This window comes from Neodiprion lecontei, chromosome 3 (assembly GCF_021901455.1).
Source record: "Neodiprion lecontei isolate iyNeoLeco1 chromosome 3, iyNeoLeco1.1, whole genome shotgun sequence".
Taxonomy (NCBI): Eukaryota; Metazoa; Arthropoda; class Insecta; order Hymenoptera; family Diprionidae; genus Neodiprion; species Neodiprion lecontei.
Window position 1 is genome coordinate 5,204,017 of NC_060262.1, and position 20,147 is coordinate 5,224,163.

Consider the following 20,147-nt stretch of genomic DNA (forward strand, 5'->3'; position numbering starts at 1 on the left):
TTCCTCCTTCTTTGTGTTCAGAAGCAACTCTCTTTGCCCCGCCAAACTCCGCGGCCCCTTGAAGACAAAACTTTGCTTATTCTACCGCCTCGACGCAGCCTGCCTGCCTGCGTCACACACGCCTCGATATCTAAACCCGCCGCGCGCCAATAGCACAGATTTAAGAACAAGGAAACCGCTCGCAACTCGGCCAAATTCCTCGGCCCGGATCTGTTTCGAATTCGGGATTTTTTCTTTCTTTCTTTTTTTTTTTGTTTTTTTCTTTTTTTTTTTTTTTGCACGTATATTTCGACTACTGTCTCTTCAAACCGAACGGCATCGCAGCAGTACGGAAAAATATCTGATATTGCAACAGTCTTCACCCGCCCATTTCGCGATACTCATTTTTTTCAACTACAATTGCGCGCCAAATGCGTCACACTTCCGGACGATGTTCATATATTCGATGCAGTCAGGATTTTTATGGTTATATTTTAGAGATTTCTTAGATTTCCGGTCAATTGCCTAAATTTTTGATATCCCGTTTCAGCCATTTTCAACTATTCTTAGTTTTTTCGGAGCTCAACACGCTTTTCGAATATCACGCAGCTTAGCACTCTTCGAATTTGCAACATTGTCAAGGAGTTTTTGCACATTTTTCACAAGCTTAAAGCTTTTGTTCTTACAGATAAATTTTCGATACTTCTTATATCGGTATAATTTAAATTATTCACGCTTGCGCACCGAGAATAAAATATCTTTAATCATACAGCAACATTGAAAAGATAACCTCGTTTCAGTACGAATGTATCGCGTAATTTCAAGATTACCTTGAATTTACAAAACCGACTTCCAAATTTCTTCAAGAAATTTCACGAGAGTTTCAATCTTCCCGCCAATCTTCGCAACGCCACTACATAACGATAGGATTTCGAGGTTAACCGGAGGCACCGCAACCGATTGACAGATGCCGCCAAGGCTTTTCCATCGTAACGTTTTATTTTATTTTTATGTCAAATTTATTTCCCTCGTTCTTTTTTTTTTTTTGGTTTCTTTTTCCAGTCAGCATTAATACATTATAAATCGAGCCATTTCGAGAGCGCGGGAACTCCATAATATCGCATCCACATTCATACATACATTATATACATATATATATGTATAATCGAACCGATGGATCAGGAGCTAGCGCCTTTGGGTAAATGGTGTAGATAGATACGTACATGACATAGGTATAAAGATACACGTGTACAATCTGCACGTAGTTGTGTGAACGTGCGTTTCTCACTCGTCGCACTCGCGTTAAAATATATCCGCGGGACGTTCTGCGAGTGTAACACACACACACACACACACACACACAATGAAAATGGCACACGTGCAGGGTTTATAAATTTATGTGTGCGAAAAATTTCAAAGAAAACAGCTTACGCAAGAGTGCAGTGCACTCTCCCCACCGTCTATTCATATCTTCAAGGCTAACGTAGGTCGGTGTCGCGGGGGATTCGCCTCGGGTTCGAGAGTGAGATAGGTAGAGCGGCTGCGCGGAGGCGCGTGCGCGCGAGAGAAGGAGAGAGATAGAGTGATAGAGCGAGCGAGGGGTCCGCGCGTTTCGCGCGCTACTAACGCGCTCCGCTAAACGCGACGTGCGTTGTGTGCGCTGCGCGTGTGTACAGGCGGTTCTACCGTCTACTAGCGATCGGCGCGACGTGTAGAAAAGGCACGGTGTGCGTGCATGCGTGTAATGCGCACCTATACACTTCGCGAAGCGAGTGTGCGGGAAGGCTGGAATCCTTACAGTTGCCTCGTTACATAATTTCAAGGCAAAGAGCAGTAAACGACCGACGACGCTTTGCCGGCTCCTGCACGTGGAGCGGCAGCGGCAGCAGCAGCAGCAGCAGCAGAAACAGCAGCAACAGCAGCACCCGCCCCCTCTGCCATCCGAGTGTATCCGTAACTCGTGGTTTTTCTCCTCCCACGTCTCGCTATATCTATTGTCTATCTATATATCTGTCTATCTGTACGTCTATCCATCTTTCTCGATTGTTCGTTATTTGCAAACAATGAAGACTTTGCGTACTTTATACGTATAATACGTACATTGCAAAAATGATCAGCAGCTGGTTACATGTATACCTTACATATGTATTGTACCTACTAACTTTATGCACCGAATCATTAATGAAGAAATAATTCATAAGGTAGAATCCGAAGACTAAACGACAGCTCTGATTATTTTCTTTCAAACGCGTCGTGCATCGACATTGTGATAGAAAATTTGTAAACATTTCTCATACTTAATATTAAATACTACACTTTTAAGCCAGTTTGTCTTTAATTTTAATCTCGATATTTTTATCAGGCATCGTATTTCTATTCTTGTCATTATTGCGCATAAATGTGTAATTCGCAATTTTTTTTTTTTTTTTTTTTTTTATACTCTTCGCCTTGTACAGTTTCTAATTCATTCTCATTTTCCTACTGCTATTTTTATTTTTACACGAATACTTTTCCCCTGTATTCAAAAAAAAAAAAAAAAACACGTGCCAACAAACCCTTTTCGCAAATTTCTCACATAGTTGCAACTCTATCAATTAAACCGAATCATTATTATTATTTTTCAATCAAAAAAAAAGAAAAAAGAAATGTACAAATGTTGGAAAATCACGACTATATCAGGTGAACGATTGAAATAACCGAAGTAGAACATCAAAGAGAAAACAGGGAGAGAGAGAGAGAGAGAGAAATATATATATATATATATATATATATATATATGTGTGTGGAGCAGAAAAATAGCGAGATAAAATAAAATCGCAACGAGTAGAGCACATCCATATACATAATTTGTCGAATGTGTGTATGGTATGCATATATTGTACATGTTTATACCTGTGTAGGTGATATGAGTAGGTATGCATAAAAATATAACTGTTACACAATAATGTTTATGAATGGCTTACATTTATTATATATTATGCCTATATACGGTATGTTTGCGAATCCCGCTGCGTATCTTCCCGTATTCGTTTCTTTCTGCAGCCGTTTCTTATTGTTTTAAATTTGTTTTTTTTTTTTTTTTCGCATTTTGTGAGCATAATTCGTTACACGCTTTGCTCATCGTTATTTCGCTATACTTGAACTTTTTATTTGTTTGTTTATTTTTCAATTATTCGCGGCGTACGTTAAATTCGTGATTGCAGACGCACGCTGCGGTTGTTCGATTGAATTCTTGAACGAGAATCGAAAAAACTTTGTAAACTTATTATACAACTGTAATGCATAACGGAAAAAGTAATTAGACAGGTTAAGATTGAGAAAAGATTCAACATTTTTTCGCGCAATTTTTTATTGAACTTCAATTCGAACAATCTTTGATTAACTTTTCTCCGTCACGTTCTACATACAAATATTCTAAGGTTATTAATTCTTTGACAAAAAGAAAATTACACTATCGAATGTTTTTCATCGACTCGTTATTTAATTACGCTCCCGTATTCGATCAGCTGTGATAAATTTAATTTATTTATTTTAAGTCAAAATATTGATTCGATCGATGAAAGGTAATTTTTTCTGGGTGGAATAGCGACTTTTCTTTTTTCCTTCATCTTGATTCCTTCGTTGATTTATTAATCATGTAATTACGATTCCCAATTTCGTTGCAGATTTTCACGCGGTATTTCATCGACTTTCTACTATTTTCCTCCAAGTAAATAAAAGCGTTCCCTTTCGCGATAGCCGCAGACCGGAAACGCCGGACGACGTACCAAATAATTACGCTCACAATCAGTTCTCCGCAACAGAAACAGCAGCAGCTGCTGCTGCGGCCTTGCCATCGGAGCATTAACCGGTTCTATATTTCTGTGACGGGTGTAAGGATGTCAAAAACGGTGCAAAATTCCGAAATTAATAGTCAAATTGCTAGTTGTTAATAAAAAATTTAACATTATTATTTATACATAAATATCTTGTATAAAAAATAATCTCAACTTGCCAAGTATTTGAATAAACGTGTTACACGTAATACAGAGGTATGTGTTGGAAAGTGGGGAGAAAAAAAAAAATCCAAATGAATAATTGGGTAAAATAAATTAAAAAAAAAAAAAAAAGAAAAGAAAAAAAACCAGAATCTCAACGCCATTACAGCGTAATAAAAAAGTCGTTATCTTTTTGCACAATTATTATATTTATGCGGCGTATGTGACACGTGTCGTCAAATGTATATCTAAATGTGTGAATGCAACGACACATGGAATACTCGTAAAGCGTCTTGGACGACTTTTATCACCTCGGTGGCACGTGTAGTTTAAAAATGTGCAAGCCTAATCTACATACCTGCCTACATTGTATGTATGTCGATTTCGATCACATTTTTCACCGACGGTATTTAATACCCAAGCTCTCGTTATCAACGATCTCGACTCCGTCTTATCAGACAGACTAATGATTCATGTTTACATTTTCAATACCGTTCCCTGATCATTCACTATTTTTTTTTTTTTTTTTATTTGTTTTATTTATTTTTTTTTTTTCTCTTCTTTTACAGCGTGTCTTTATTTCTGCTCCCATTAAATGTTTTCCTGTATATGACATACATTTTATCACAGACTCGACGCGATTCCGATGCAAAAGGCTGAAATTTGTATTCTGTTTTCTCTCGATCAGACGCGATTAAAAAAAAAAAAAATTTCTACTCTTTATCCGTTACGTATAAACGACCGCGTTAAATTATTCGTTGAAGACTTGATTAACAAAAGGCCAGTGTGTCACACACACACACACACACGCACACATGTTGTTCCCGCTAATTTACAATTTTCAGATACGAACGACCGATATAATAATATGTTATACGCGAACTGTAATATACGTCTATATAGATGTACCTGTCAGAAAGAAACGTAAATGGCATAAAGGAAGGCAAGAAATAAGAAGGAAGGAACGAAGGAAAAAGTATGGACGAAATATTGAATAAATGATTCGTCATTTTTTCGATTTCTTTGAGAAAGTTGGCCAAATAATTTTTTCAAATATTTGAAAATAAATAACGGATAATGTTCTAGGAACGAAAAAAAAAAAAAAAAAAAAACGAAAGTAGAATAATTTATCAGGAACAGAATTATACGACAGGATCAATGTGATACGTATACGGGACAAAAAATAATTTCAATGCAAATTAAAAAATCAAAAATCAGAAAAAAAAAAAAAAACTGTTCTAAAAATTGGTCGACTTCGAGATGCTAAGCGATAAAAAGACTGAAACAAATGAGGAAAAAAAAAAAATAAATAACAAAGAATCAAGACGTTACGTAGCGTTCCAATTATACATTGTCAATGCCACATAGAATTGCGATAGACGTGCAAATTCCTGGCAACAATGTATTACATCGAATCGGCATCTTATCGACGTGTGCATCTGCCATTAGTATACAATAGGAAGATATCCGCATGTGGCAAACAAGTATAGCTATATGTAATCACAAGACCATTTCATAGACGAATATTAGTGAATGATTAGGCTCTGTGAGATTAGGAAAGCAAAACAAGTCCTCGCGGTGGCGAATGATACATCATAATTCCGTGGCCCCGAAGCTTTTTGCTCGATGTGTGGAAAAAGTCTTGAAGCTGTAGGTAAGCACGTATGTATGAGGGGGGAAAAGGAGGGGTAAGAGAATATCAGACAAGCACCGCACGTGTGCCTCGATACATTGTATGCGATGGTTGTCGACGATCGACCTTTGATTCCTTAATTGTACGAGCCTAAAAAGTCCGCATCGTACGATTCCGTCTCACTCGCACACTGTGCAAGAAAACATATAACGCGCGAGAGATATTCGCGAGCTGACTACAGCTCGTGTCAATATCCGAGCTACTCGCTTCGCCACTCCGCTGAGTCTTATCGTCGCAGATAAAGCGTATATAACCCTGTTACAATCGAATTATACATCACTGGGCAGGAATTCCAAATCGTCACTCATTCCACGTGTTTGCAGTTGTAACCTCAACCGTTGCTGATATTATTTTTTCTGTTAATATTTTAGCGAGAAATTCGCAGTATCAGTTTCGAGGTGTTACATGAATGTTAATTTTTACATGATTTTTTGAGGAAAACCGATGTTGCTGATCAGCTGTACGGAATTGCGGTACTTTGATAAATCGTTCGGATGTTGACAATCCGCGAGTGATATCTCGATTGTTGCAAAATCGCGACTTTACCGTATCTTGCCATCGCCAACTTCGACACGAAAAAACTTCCGGTGATTTTCGATCGACGGAAGTGAACTTATGGCTGAAATAAAACTCCAGGTGAACGAATCGCGGCCATATTTGTACCGCCACCTGAAATTTCGAACCAATCATCTTTTCTTCTCTGTATCTCACGAATGCGTAACAGACAACGTTGACAACGAGTACGGTTCTCGATTAGTCGAACAGTGTTCAACGAAGAATCTTATAGTTCCCAAAAGTTTATTAAAGTTTAGCGATGTTGGAACGATTGACCGCGTTCCGCGTTCCTGGAATCAAGACCGAAAACTCGGTTATATAATTCAGGGTGATTTCCTACGTCGGAATCCAAGAACCGGTTAAACGAGAGGGTCGATGACGGGAACGGATTTTAAAATCGGGCATAGGAACAGTCGGCCCGCGTTGAATTCAAGGTTGCAGCCATGAGAATTGGCGGTGTGTCCTATCGTATATATATATAGGGGGTCCGCATAATGGGCCTGGAAGATGCAGGTTGAACGACCCACCACCACCACTCGTCGTATACGTTTGGAGGATGGATGCGCGGATGGATTCGACACACACAGCGATTCTGGAGCAAGGGGTAATGGCCGGCATCCTGTTGCATCACGGAGAGCAGAGCGAAGCGAGTCGGCCATGGCGGCGATCGAAATCGTACTTACGGTCAAAGTCGGGTGATGGCGAAGGGGGCGAAGGGGGGTGGGGGGGGCGAACCGCACTGGCAATGCACGAACCGCGTGCCCCACGGTGGATGGAGTGGAAGCCTTGACTCCAGGAAGTGTACTTTGCCTGCTCCAACCGCCGAGTGCGTTCACTTCGCTCAACGGATCGACTATTGCGTGGCACATAACCAAGCCCAAGGTCTCTCTGACCGAGAGAGAGAGAGAGAGAGAGAGAGAGAGAGAGAGAGAGAGAGAGAGAGAGAGAGAGAGAGAGAGAGAGAGAGAGAGAGAGAGAGAGAGAGAGAGAGAGAGAGAGAGAGAGAGAGAGAGAGAGAGAGATAGAGAGAGAAGGAGGGAGTGCGAGAAGGAGAAAGAGAAAGAGAGAGAGAGAGAGAGAGAGAGAGAGAGAGAGAGAGAGAGAAGCACGGGGCACACAGAGTGCGCTGCACTCTCCATCGATCATCTCCGCTTCGCGTCCGTAGTTCCTTCCTACCTCTTTCTCTCTCTCTCTCTCTCTCTTCTGCACCTTGTACCATTATCCGCGGTTAACCCACGACACGGAAAAACGCGACGATGCACATTCAGTGGATTATTCCTCTGATTGTCCTTGTTCGATGTGCTGCACAGAGATGACTCTCCGACGCTCTTGTTTCACACATCACGTGTCCAAGAGTTCATGGTCGAATTCATACATACATCAACAAAGATTTGACGTCCACTCGAGTGTAGGAGGTTTATATCTATGGAACTAGTGTCGTTCACGGTTTATACCGTCGACAAAGGCTCGTGTTGTTTTCAAGGTCGAGTCAAAAGACCCGTGTGAAAATTGCACCAGACCAAGAACGGACCGTTCATACGGCACTTGTCCACTTCGAGTTTTCGCAAAGTACCGAGAAGCACACCCATCACCTTATCGATCAAAGGTGTGTGTACAGCATTCCTGAAATGGCAATAAGAGGATCAAGGACATTGGGATTAAACATATGGGAATTGAAGCTGTCCGTTCAGTAATAGCTGCAGCTAAAACCGCACGATGCGATATGGTTGTAACGACGAAGGCGAGCCAACGAGCCCAAAGAGATCGGTTCGGTCAGATTGGCGAACGTGACTAAATACATTGTGGCAAACGCTTTTGTACGTGTATAAGGGTATGCGAACCTGAAATAAATTACGCGAGATTTTTTCTCTTTCGTTTATTTTTTCCGTGAGCTATTATTATCCAATGCACGATGACGCCGATATGCGGCGATGCTTCTCGACGAGTGTTCGTCGAAATCATGGTTCTGCAGTATGTGCACGCGGCGTTGTGACGCCGAGAAAAAGAAAGGACGAGGAAGCGAGATCGAACTAAGCCGAAACCTGGGAAAAAGAAAGAGAAGGAGAGAGATAGAGAGAGAGAGGTAGATAGAACCGAGAGGAAAAATTTGCCCGACATCGTTTCTCGGTTCGCTGTTTTTCGCCAGACTTCTCGTGCAGACATTGGCCGTTGGCCACCCATTGCCAGGGGTCATTGAAACGCGTTTTAACTGCTGCACGATATCGCAACGCGTGTTGGCAACGTTGCGGTCGCTCACAGTTCGCCGTCTCTCTCTCTCTCTCTCTCTCTCTCTCTCTCTCTCTCTTTCTCTCTATCCCGCGTCCGTCATGCCTATATTTATGCACGCGGTTATGAATCAGCTTATTACATGCAAAACAGCGATTATGGTCGATTGCAAAATAGCCAGTTTTTTTTTCCCGGTCCCTCTCTCATTCCTTCCCGCGATTCTCGTTACGTTACAACACCGCGATGCAGATACTTTGTCACACGTGTGTAGAAATAACAAGCGTCGTACGATTCTCTCGTTTTATAAACCAACGAACTATAAACGAAACTTTGTCGAACGAACGATTTTTCGAATAATTCCAATGTATGGCGGTGCTTGAGAAATTGCCAATTCAAAATTATAACTGGAATCGAGTTAGCCGGAAAGAGAAGTGACTCGAGTCTAAAACTGCAACGTCGTTTTACAGAAACGGAGATGTATGAATCAGATCCATGTAGAAACGCCTCTCTGCTCGTTCGTCGTCATTGGTAGCTATATATGGCCAATCTCTGGAATCTACGACTCTTTAACTTTTGCAACCGAGAGCGTGAATGGCAAGAGAATTATTTCGATCGGATCTATTCAGGAATTGCTACAAAAGGGGATTTTTTTTTTTTTTTATTATTTTTATTTGTCCTGCACCATATATACTTTCGGTTTCATCATCGTTAGCGTTCCTCAACATCATCGGGGGGGGGGGGGGGGACTCGTGACTAGCAAAAAGCTCTGCGGTTTTATCCGTCGATCCCGAATTGAACTTGCATCAAAAAACCAAAAAAAAAAAAAACAACGCAATTCTACCGCCACGTATCGGATCTTACATGTGGAAGTTGAAAAGCCACAATGTAGGATCACTTCAACCGATGACCCAGATTCGAGTGTGAGACCATTTTATCAACGTGGACTGAAAAGTTCTTTCCCGAGACAGTCAACGAACCACATAAAATGGGACCTGATCGATTTTCGACTATCGGCCAAACTGCACTATCGAAGAACATATGTAGGTAATACAGAGGTGGAAAACTCGTATCTTGGATCAATAATGGTATCTAGATTGATTTACATAGAAACAATCGACCAGAAATCAATCGAGTCTGTATCATGAATATAAGCGGAATGTCGAAGCTTGAAGCTAATTTTGATTTTATTGAAAAACATTGTGTAATTAAGTAGGTTAAAGTGTTTCGAAAGTGTGAATATATGTAACGTTGACGAAAATACCATGTGACTGTGATAAGAGTAAATAAAGAAAACCCCTTCCGTTATCAATTTTATAACGAACTCCATGATTGAAAAAAATTACAAGTCGCGAGCCCTGATTCGAAAGGTCGCAAAAACGAAGATGAGGGGAAGAAAATCCGGACAAGCATGATTCCAACGATAAACCAACGAGCTTCCGTAGTCGATGTAATCAGTTGCAGCCTCGTCGGCAACACGATGAACTCAATTTAGAATCAGGTGCGTCAAGCGTGTGTGCGAAAGGTTGGTTCTCAGTCACGATGGCGTCTAAACGTCACACCATGAAGCTGTACAAGCCGCATCGTTGGTTCGTTGGAAATAAAAACGGCAAGGCGAGTGGCTCTGACCTAGTTAGATAATGCTATATCGGTGCTCCTCTGCTCGTTGCACCAGAAGCACCAGAAGCAGCAGAAGCAGCAGCAGCTGGGATGAGCATCGGCCCTTTTTTACTTTTTTTTTTTCTTCAGTCACACAGCGCACCATGCCGTGCCGCACACAAATCCAACGACCTAGATGCCCTACCAGTTTACATACGCATCGCATGCGCAAACCGCGCACTGGCAGAAGCCACGTCTATGCACGTGACCCATATTCTTAAAACTAGCATGTCGGTTGTCTCTCTCTTTCAGAGTCTGTTGCCTCTGCCGCTGCTCGTTGCACCGATCATGCACGTGATGCACGTGCAATGTGTGCAGCGTACTGCGGTTCGCTCAGAAATATATGTATATGTCAGGGTGTTTCAATAAAAAAGACGATTTTTTTCTTTTTCTTACGGTGTCAAAAAATTGATAGTATACCTAAAAATGAAAATTTTGGCGCCGATATGAGCTCTTAATGTCCATAGCAAGGTTTGCCTCTATCCATTTCTTTATTTTCCATTTAAGTAACAAGGGAACGATTTTTTTTTATCTTTGAAAGTTAAAAAATTTTTATAACAAGTTGTTAATATTGTTTTTTATTATGAAGAATTAATTGTTCAAGAAAATTTCTTAGCATTTGGTTGAAGAAAAAAATAAAATAAATTTGTTATAAAAGAGACCCAAAAATCATTTATGTGATATTTTTAACCTTTAGATTTACGTGTTTGTGCTTTTTGTGAGTCGAGTATTTAATTTAATTAATTAGCAAAAAAAGTTTACAGTCTAAGGTTAACAGAATTAAAGTAATTTTACATAAAAAAAAAATAATATAAACATGGCGTATGATATTTTTTTGTAGTTTTATTGGAAAATATTTCAAGTTTTTGATCAGTGTTATTTTTGATCGCCGATGTCTTTGAAACGGTTGATCTGAGGAACTTTGATCTTCAGACGTTTTTTGTAGAGCGTGAAATTTCCTACAAATCCGTTTTTTTCAGATTGTCGTTACGATGAATCGTTCCAAAGTAATAAAAATTCAAAAATAAAAAAAAAATTTTCCCTTGTTATTTGAATAGAAAATAAAGAAATGGATAGAGGCAAACCTTACTATTGACATTAAGAGCTCATATTGGCGCCAAAATTTTTGTTTTTAGGTGTACTATCAATTTTTGGACACCATGAGAAAAAAAAAATTTGTCTTTTTTTTTTTGAAACACCCTAATATATATGTATACATATATATATGTTGGGTTGAACGAAAGGAACTAACCTATCGAATCTATGGTCTTAAAGGGACCTATTTACTGAGAAAAAGATTCTGACTTGTGGAAAAATTTTTAGCTCAATTTTAAATGGTGTCGCTGGCCATTTGAAATTTCCTATTTAAATATAACACGCGCGTTTTGAATTTTTTTTTTCTCTCTTTAAAAATTTTGTAACTATTGAACCGTTTGAATTAAAAAAAAATTTCCAAACACATTCATGCAGGGCTTTAAATTAAATTCTCTCAGCGTTGAACGATATGTGTATGTATATAATATTTTTCAACGCTTGTTGCACCGGATATTAAACGTGCATAGATGCGTAGAATCGTTGGTTATATATCTAGGTAGGTACTTGCGTAATCGCGCAGTGCAGTTACTACCTACTCTCATTGAATTGAATAACTCAGTATTCAATTGGCACACTGAGAAATATTTTGTTTGTTGTAGTAAGTAGAAAAATTGAGTGAAACACGTATCGTTAAAAAAACTGTTGGAATTACGAAAAACGAGGTACGCCTAAACATTTTGCGCTATCGTCGATACTTTTTTGGTTATTGCAACGCAAAATTAGTTTCTGAGGTTTACTCTACTTTTTTTAGTTAAACAAGGCTTTAACGTCAATTTATCGTTGCACGAGTATTAAATTTTCGCAACAGTTGCGAGAAAATATAGTTAACAGTGATCGTAACGATAAAGAATAGTAACGGATACTAAACTTTCCGTTAACAGATAGAAAACTAATTTTCATTTTCTACCTAGAAGTATATTTTTCGATTGTGGTAAAGAATAAAAATAGTCAAGTACCGAGCGGTAACCGGAAATAAAAATTTATCTCAGTGCACGTACGCTTCTCAACTCGGATTTTCCATCTTGTGTACCATTTTTTTGTTGTTTGGAAAATTATAAGTTGAGTTCGTTCGTTCGATAAGACTTGTTTAATTAACGATTGGACAAGCGAGCTGGACGATTGTAAAAATAAGGTTTCTCGAAATTCAGTCATCGAGATCGTTTAAAAAAATATTCGTGATATTTTCAATCAACAATAAAACAAGTTGACACAAAGCATTGATTTATGTATCTAATAATTTCCTCTTTGTCACTTCAGTTATAATTCGCATATTTAAATGTACGAAAGTTGAAGCAATCTTTTTTTCTTCTCTTCCCCCGATCTGTAAAAAATTCTTACGGATATAAGATAGAAGAAAATCTACAAAGTTTCTATCATTTATTATTTACATATCAAATCGGTGCGCACGAAAAAAAGAATGAGACAACGTAAAAAAAAAAAAAAAAAAAAAAAAAAAAGGGAAAACGATCGTACGCGGAGATAAGAAGACAAAGAAAATGAAATTGTTTAAACGTATGAAACGTAGGTAACTCAGAGTTATTGTTATTACTTTTTTGTACTTTTTGTTTTTCTTTGTCACGCGGTGAATTTGTTTGTATAAAATAAAACTCGGGTATGAAAATTGATGCTGAAGCAGAGACAAAGAGCGGAAATGAGAGGGGGAAAAACTGCGATTAACGATTAGAAGAGGAGCTTCTAAAAAGCGACGGCCTATAAGGTTCTAACGAATGTTCGACGCGAAAACTTTGGCCCTGAGATATCACGTGACCTATTCGCAACTGGTCGCACAGAGACCGATGCAGCATTGCCATATCGCGGTGTGAAAGCCTGTTCGCGATATCTTGTTCGTACTAACGTACCGCTGTGTGTATATTCGCTGAAGTTTACCACAGCGGCGCTAGAAGCTAGAAGCTAGATGCTAGAAGTTGGTAGAACGAGAAAAAAAAATCTATACGCATAAGTACTTTTTAGGTGTTAATCCGGAAACCTTGATTCTCGGGTTATAAATTCGCTGAATTACGCCGAATCGAATGCTGATGAATAATTTTCCAATCGAATCCCCGAAATCGGCGTAGAAAAAAAAAAAATTAAGTCAAACCGTTTCATTCGAAACCCCACAACTTGGTCGAAAGATATGTTTGTCAAAAGTTGTTGGGTACAAGATGGAAAAAAATTGATAAATAAATGAAGTCAAAAAAAGTATCCCACGTTCATCTTCGTATCTTCGAAAATAAGAGAGAAAAAGGCGAATGGAAAATTTATTTTCAAACAAAGTTGAATCGACTATCACTAAATCAATATGTAAGAAAAAATAAACCCGACATACAAACGAATTGAAAAAGAACCCTCCACCCCTATTTAAACGGTTTTTCGTTCTTTTCACCCTTATTTTCAAAGATACGAGGATGAACGTAGGATACTTTTTCTTACGATAATTTTGCCTTGTTTTTCACAGACATATTTCTTCATAAATTTTCACAGGTTTCGAATAGAACGGTTTTGACCCTCTGTTTGTTTGTTTTTTACGCGCGCCTCGTTTTTCATAATTCCAACGATATTCAAACACTTTTTTTTTTTACGATACCTGTTTTACCGAATTTTTCTAGGCACCGTAACAAATGAAATTTTTCTCAGTGTACAGAATCGACGAGTTCGGCGCAACATTGAAAGCGGCAAGGCGAGACGAGGAGATTCGGCTCGGAGAAGCCTTCGAATTTTCTAACACCGCAAACCTATGCGGATATGTGTATATACATATATATATATATATATATATATATACAATATATATATATACACGTATATACGTGCGAGTTTTCGAGGGCGTGCATTCACGCTGCGTACACACAGACACGCGCACGCGTGTTTAGCCGATATGACGGAGGACGCAAACTATCGCGCAGCGCAGCGCGACGCAACGCAACGCAACGCAACGCAGCGCAATACCGTGGCAAATAGTCGCCTTCACCATTCTCCGGCTTCTCGTTGGATATCTAACTGTAACCCAGACCTACTTTAATCCGATAGTCAGGCCACCCAGCCCACAGCTAGGAATCGCCGACTCTTAAGCGCAGCTATTTCACCAACGATTATTATTCATAGGCTGCGCAGCGGCGAGTCGAGTTTCTTTCTATAACGCTCCTGGATCAACGAGAGAGAGAGAGAGAGAGAGAGATGCGAGAGCCTCGAACGGATTTTTACGATGGATGGAAAAATAGTTGCACCGATTGTTTTGCTTTATTTTCTATCGATCGTCGTCGTTTGTCGGGGAATTTTCAGGAAAAAAAGGGAAGCTTTCAAGTTTTGTTACTTATTTTTTTTTTTTTTTTGGTTTTCATCGATATTCGTATCGACGTATTATAAATCATATTTATTGTTCTCAAGTATCACAATTTATTTCAAATCTCACCGACTACAAAAGTCTCGTAATTTGATTTAAGAAAATGTCAGGAAAAAGAAGAACGTTTTGAGTTTCTTTTTTTCTTTCTATTCATATTCGTCGACGTATTGCAAGATGGATTTATTGTTAAAAATCTCACGGTTTGTTAGAATTTTTAAACGTGAAGAGAACGGAAAGAACGAGAATAAAATTCTCATATGCGGTGGGAAAAATTTGGCTCCGACTTTGGTATCGTTTGGCAATTCTAAGTCCTCGCAAAAAACTGCGAGACTTTCACTGACGGTAAAATTATTTAAAACATCGATCCGCTCGGGCGCAGTTTTGTCATTTATCTTTGAGGTTGTTTATTTTTGTGATAAGAATCTTGAACTTTTTTAAAAAGTTTCAACATGATTCAAAACGATATTGTGTTTAACTATTTTACAAATCACTGTCGGTTAATTATCAAGTATAATATCGTGTCTATATTCGAAAATGTAAATGCAAAGGAAAGTGAAATAAGGAATGACATGGTGATTTATTATTCCGTTGTGAATAAGTAAAATTTTCGTATTCCATATAATTGTGTCTTTGAATACGCGGTTGCATTATTTAGGTCACGCAAAATTGAAAGTGAGACGAAAGTGCAACGAAAAGAAAACTGTTCGCGCGGATTTAATTTTGGACTTTAAATTCCGACTGTCTTATATTCATTTTTATTTCATTCATATCCATTTGTTTACCGGTATTCGCTAAAGTTAGAAATGCCAACTTTGTCGTTGATAAGATTTTGAATTTTCACTCTTTCGATTGTTTTCGATTTACATAATTTTTTGGTTTTGATTTCACGTCGTTTACTTTTCTGTTTCCTTTTGTTTTAATACAAGGCCGAGCGATAAAGTTCAATGAAAAAATTTGAAGGCCCAAAGATTTGGAATTATCGGTACCGGATCACATATACGTTATAATTTAGCACCACAGATTTCAGCAAAACTATTCTTCTTCAGTTTTATACACGAAACATCGCATTTATAATCCAATCACTGAATTCCCGTAGTGGAAAGCACCATAAAAAAAAATATATTAACCAGCACCACTTGACGGTATATTTCTTGAGTAATCCTCGTTATCGAAGCGTTTGAATATCCTTGTAAGATGAAAAAGCTTTGTTCGATCGTTCACCCAACGTCGATAAGAGAAAAAAAAACCGATCTCCGTATAATTCACGACACGTTTGTTAGTTTATCGAAAATTTTTAAATCCCGAATAAACCGCGAAGCTAACGATAAATGGTTTCAAAAAATTTTCTTAATAAAAAACGAAACAATCTGAAATACAATTGCGTCAATATTGTACAGTGTAAAAGATGAAGTCGTCAAATTTTACCGATAACGATTAACGTACAATTATTCGATACACGTTATCACGATAACCGCGAATAGAATTGTTTTGAAAAAAGGATTACGGCGATATCGAAAAGTGATTTTTCGAAATACGACTCGCTGTTTCGGGTAAAATTTTTTATAAATCGCGACCCGCACGCGTCGAGAGCAAAAATGGTATTGCGAAGGCAGCGATGAGTTTGTGCAGGGCGTTCGTTCGTCGGAAGACCGAACCGTGCAAAATGCAATTTGCAACTGCACTCCCGGCTCTCGGAGTGGGGAAGTCAAGCCAACGATTCGCCAGACTGCAACTGCGAATCGGTGCATGCGTCGTCGTCGTCCTCGTAGTTTCGCAAAGTGGAAACGATTCGCGTGTGTGGAAACGGAGGAGGATCGAGTAGAACGAGTCGCGTTCAAGTCGGACATCGGCAGCGAATCGCGTTGAATAAAGTCGCCGTATCGAAGCGTGTTTTTGGAAAAAAATTGCTAATTCGCACGTTTGCGAGTTTCACCGTAATTTGTAATTTTCTCAAGCCATTGCGCAATAAAAATATCATTTTATCGTTGAAAGTCATTCTCAAATTTTTTTACAATCATTTTTTACCCCGATGTTTTTTCTTTTTGGCGAGGGGGGGGGGGGGGGGGGGTTCGGATATTTTTTCGAGACATATCAGGCGAGTGAATCCGCGGAACCAAACGAATTGAGATCACGGACAATGTTCGAGGAACGACAATCAAATGGATTGGACTGAATTGAGGATTTCTTTTCTCGAGGATGAGAACAAAAAAATTTCCACAAATTTTCTTCTTTTCACCGTATTGATGTTGAAAGTCGTGATGTTTGTCCAATTTTTGCGAATCGGAAGGATCCTCTCCTCTGATATCCGTTTTTGCGATTTTCATCGTTTATTTTTTGGCTTCCAATAATTTTTGCGGATGAAACAAATTGAGATCATAGAACCAGGGTTCGAATATCGATACTCAAATCGATCGGAATGAATATTGTATAAGCGATTTTGTCTAGACGGTAAAAACAGAAATGTAGAATTTTGAATTCACGTGCTAATCGAGATTTCGATTTTTCACGAATTTCAACAAATTTTCTTCGTTTTTTGTTTATCAATATCTAAATTCGTCTTGTCTGTATAATGTTTGCGATTCAGAACTTTTGGTTATACTAACGAATTTGTTACTAACAAATGATTATAAGCTTTGTAAACATATTTTGCGTAACATCCTTAGTTCTAAACAATAATAAATCATTTCGTTTCGTTCGAAACTTATTAAAAAAAAAAAAACAATAATTTCATCTCAAACGATTTGTTATTACGATGCAATGGTTTTGCTGTTCGAAAATAACAAAAAAAAAAAAAAAATTATCACCCGCAATAAAACCAGCAATTCACTGACCAATCAAAAAGAAATTGTTCGATATTGATTCTTTCACCGTGTTAAAAAGATATCATCGAATACAAATTTAAGTTCATCGACTTTACGCGGAAAATTTATTTGTTAATTAATAAATCACGTTTTAAGATTGTATCGAGTTTTTATACACCGAGAAAAATTTCATTCGTTACAGTAACTAGAAAAATTGAGTAAAACAGGTATCGTTAAAAAAAACTGTTTGAATATTGTTGGAATTACGAAAAGAGAGGTACGCCTAAACATTTTTCACCATCGTCGATCCTTTTTTGGTAATTGCTACGCAAAATCAGTTTCCGAGGTTTACTCTAATTTTTTAGTCAAACAAGGCCTTAACGTCAATTTATTCTTGCACGAGCATTAAATTTTCGCAACAGTTGCAAGAAAGTCTAGCAACAGTGATCGTAATCAGAGAGAATAGCAACGGATACTAGACTTTCCGGTAACAGCCAAAAAACTAATTTTAATTTTCTACCTATAACTATATTTTGTCGATCGTGGTAAAAAATGAAAATAGTCAAGTACCGAGCGGTAACCGGAACTAAGAATTTCTCTTAGTTTAGGACGTGTGTAATATTACGGGGTTTCACTCACCCTCGCAGAAGAGGGTGACATCGGTGAGACTCTCGCTTTTGAAGAGGTTCGAAAATGCCGTGGCCAAATTGCTGCCAAAGCTGTTCCACTTCAGACAAAATTGTTGTTGATTAGAGTCCATGACGCCACCCCTGGGCCCACCCCCGCCCTGACTCTCGCCACCACCCCTGTCACTGCAGCCACCCTCAAGCAGGGACGACCTCTCTTCCTGATCCTGTCCGTGCCCAACTGCTCCTCCAGCTGAAAAATTGCCAAACAAATCCAGCGTATGAAAAACACCTGTTATCAACGCCATCCTGTTCGAGGAACCTTATCCCACGAAAATACGATAATTTCGGTCATTTGGCTATCGATAAACTGCCTACGAAAAGCAAGCTTCTATTTAATCGCACTAAACTCAATAACGTGCTGTAATTTTTTTCACCGTTCAAATTTGCAAAGAAATTCTGTGACAAGCTGTTAAGAAAAATAAAATTCACAGTGCGAAACAGTTGTTTCGAAATATTACAGGATTCCGTGAAGTTCGGTTACTGTATTTGCAAATCAAAATTCTCAATAATTCGTTCCAATATTTCAAAGTAACGCTTTTTATTTTCTACAAGTTTCAATCGTGATCTTGAACGGCGTATTAAAATGTGTCTTGAAAAACGCGGGAATTACTCTTATTAACAATAAATACATATATACACACACACATATATATATATATATATATATATATATATATATATATAATGCGATCCGACGATATTTTGCGTAAAAATAAGTACATCAAGTTTTGTATTAAATAAATTACACATAAAGTTGTGATTTGTTGTGTATCATTCGAAAATTTCAACGTATTACTAAATATTGATTCGACCGATCGTTCGATGATAATTATTTACCGATTAAACCGCATTTATAACTTTGTTTTTTCTATCAATGTTCGCGATATTCCGATGATCTCGTTACAGAGTAATTATTTATTGCAAGTCTCACTGTGACAAGTTATTTGTACGAAAACGCGATTAAAATTGTTGCGAATTTTTTTTTTTCCCCCTCGTACACTTTTAACAAGCACACGGTAAGTTGAAATAACATTTCGTACGATTTGATACGAGAAAAAAAAAGAAAAAAAATTTGAAATTGCATTATTTTATACTGTAGAAAAATTATAATCTAGTTCATGGGAAAATCTATTCCATTCAAATTTTCACTTTCGATATTTTACACAGGCAACAAATATAATTGTAACCGCAAGATTATACACAAACGATCGTAGACGATGTTAACTTTCACACACGCGACTGATTTTATTCGACGAATCAGGATCGTTAATATAACGAAAGCAAAGGTGAAAATTATTCCATTTAGTTTCAGAAAGTGATCAATTCGGTTCCTCTTTCATTCACTTGAGAAACGCAAGCAGTCGAAAAATCGAACGAGAATCGAAAGGTCAGATCATGTCAATGAATGTGAGAAAGGGATAAGATTGAATTAAAGATTTTTCAAAAAAGACTATATCACGTGATATTCGTATATGTATACATTAGTTGGTATATATTAGGTAAAAATGAAAACTCGTCGTACGTGATGTATTAACCATATTATATAATAACAATGACACGTGACAAGGATAATTTAAAAAATAATACATATATACATATATATATATATACATGTACGACCGCGGATATTAAAATAATAATAAAAACAACAATCGACGTACCTAAAGGCATTTACTTTTGATTGATTCTCTATATCCTTCGATCTATCAATCTAGACGTCGATGCACCGCGAAAATTCTTCCGATTAAGCAAAAGCTCGCGGAGAGAATTGCATAAGACGAGGGATCTCTTCGGGCGCTTTTCTTATGTAACCGTATAATCACCGTTGCCGGAATTATTCAAGCGGTTTAACGGTAACGTGAGGGGGGAGGGCGGGGAAAAAAAAAAAAAAAGAAAAAGAAAAAAGAGTAACAAGGGTGAAAAAATTCAACAGAATTACAAATACGTCATCCGCACAATCGAATCTCAGTGTTTCTCGTATTTCTTTTTGTTTTTTGATTTTTTTTTTTTTTTTTTTTTAGTTTCTCTTAAACTCTCGTTTCCCTCATTTTTATTTATTTTTATTTTTTTTTCATCAGATTCAAATTATCACACAAGTTTATGTCAACATTGTTAATTATACTCACTGTTATATTA

At 38.0% G+C, this 20,147-nt stretch overlaps 1 protein-coding gene across 1 annotated transcript in view; it reads right to left on the reverse strand.

Moving 5' to 3' along the window:
* The window catches only part of LOC107228005 (zinc finger protein chinmo), a 91,278-nt gene that overhangs the window by 47,253 nt on the left and 23,878 nt on the right, over positions 1–20,147 (reverse strand). Inside the window, exon 2 of the mRNA XM_046734938.1 lies at positions 17,962–18,201. Within this exon, the coding sequence (XP_046590894.1) occupies positions 17,962–18,201 (240 nt within the window). The remainder of the gene's footprint in view (positions 1–17,961; positions 18,202–20,147) is intronic.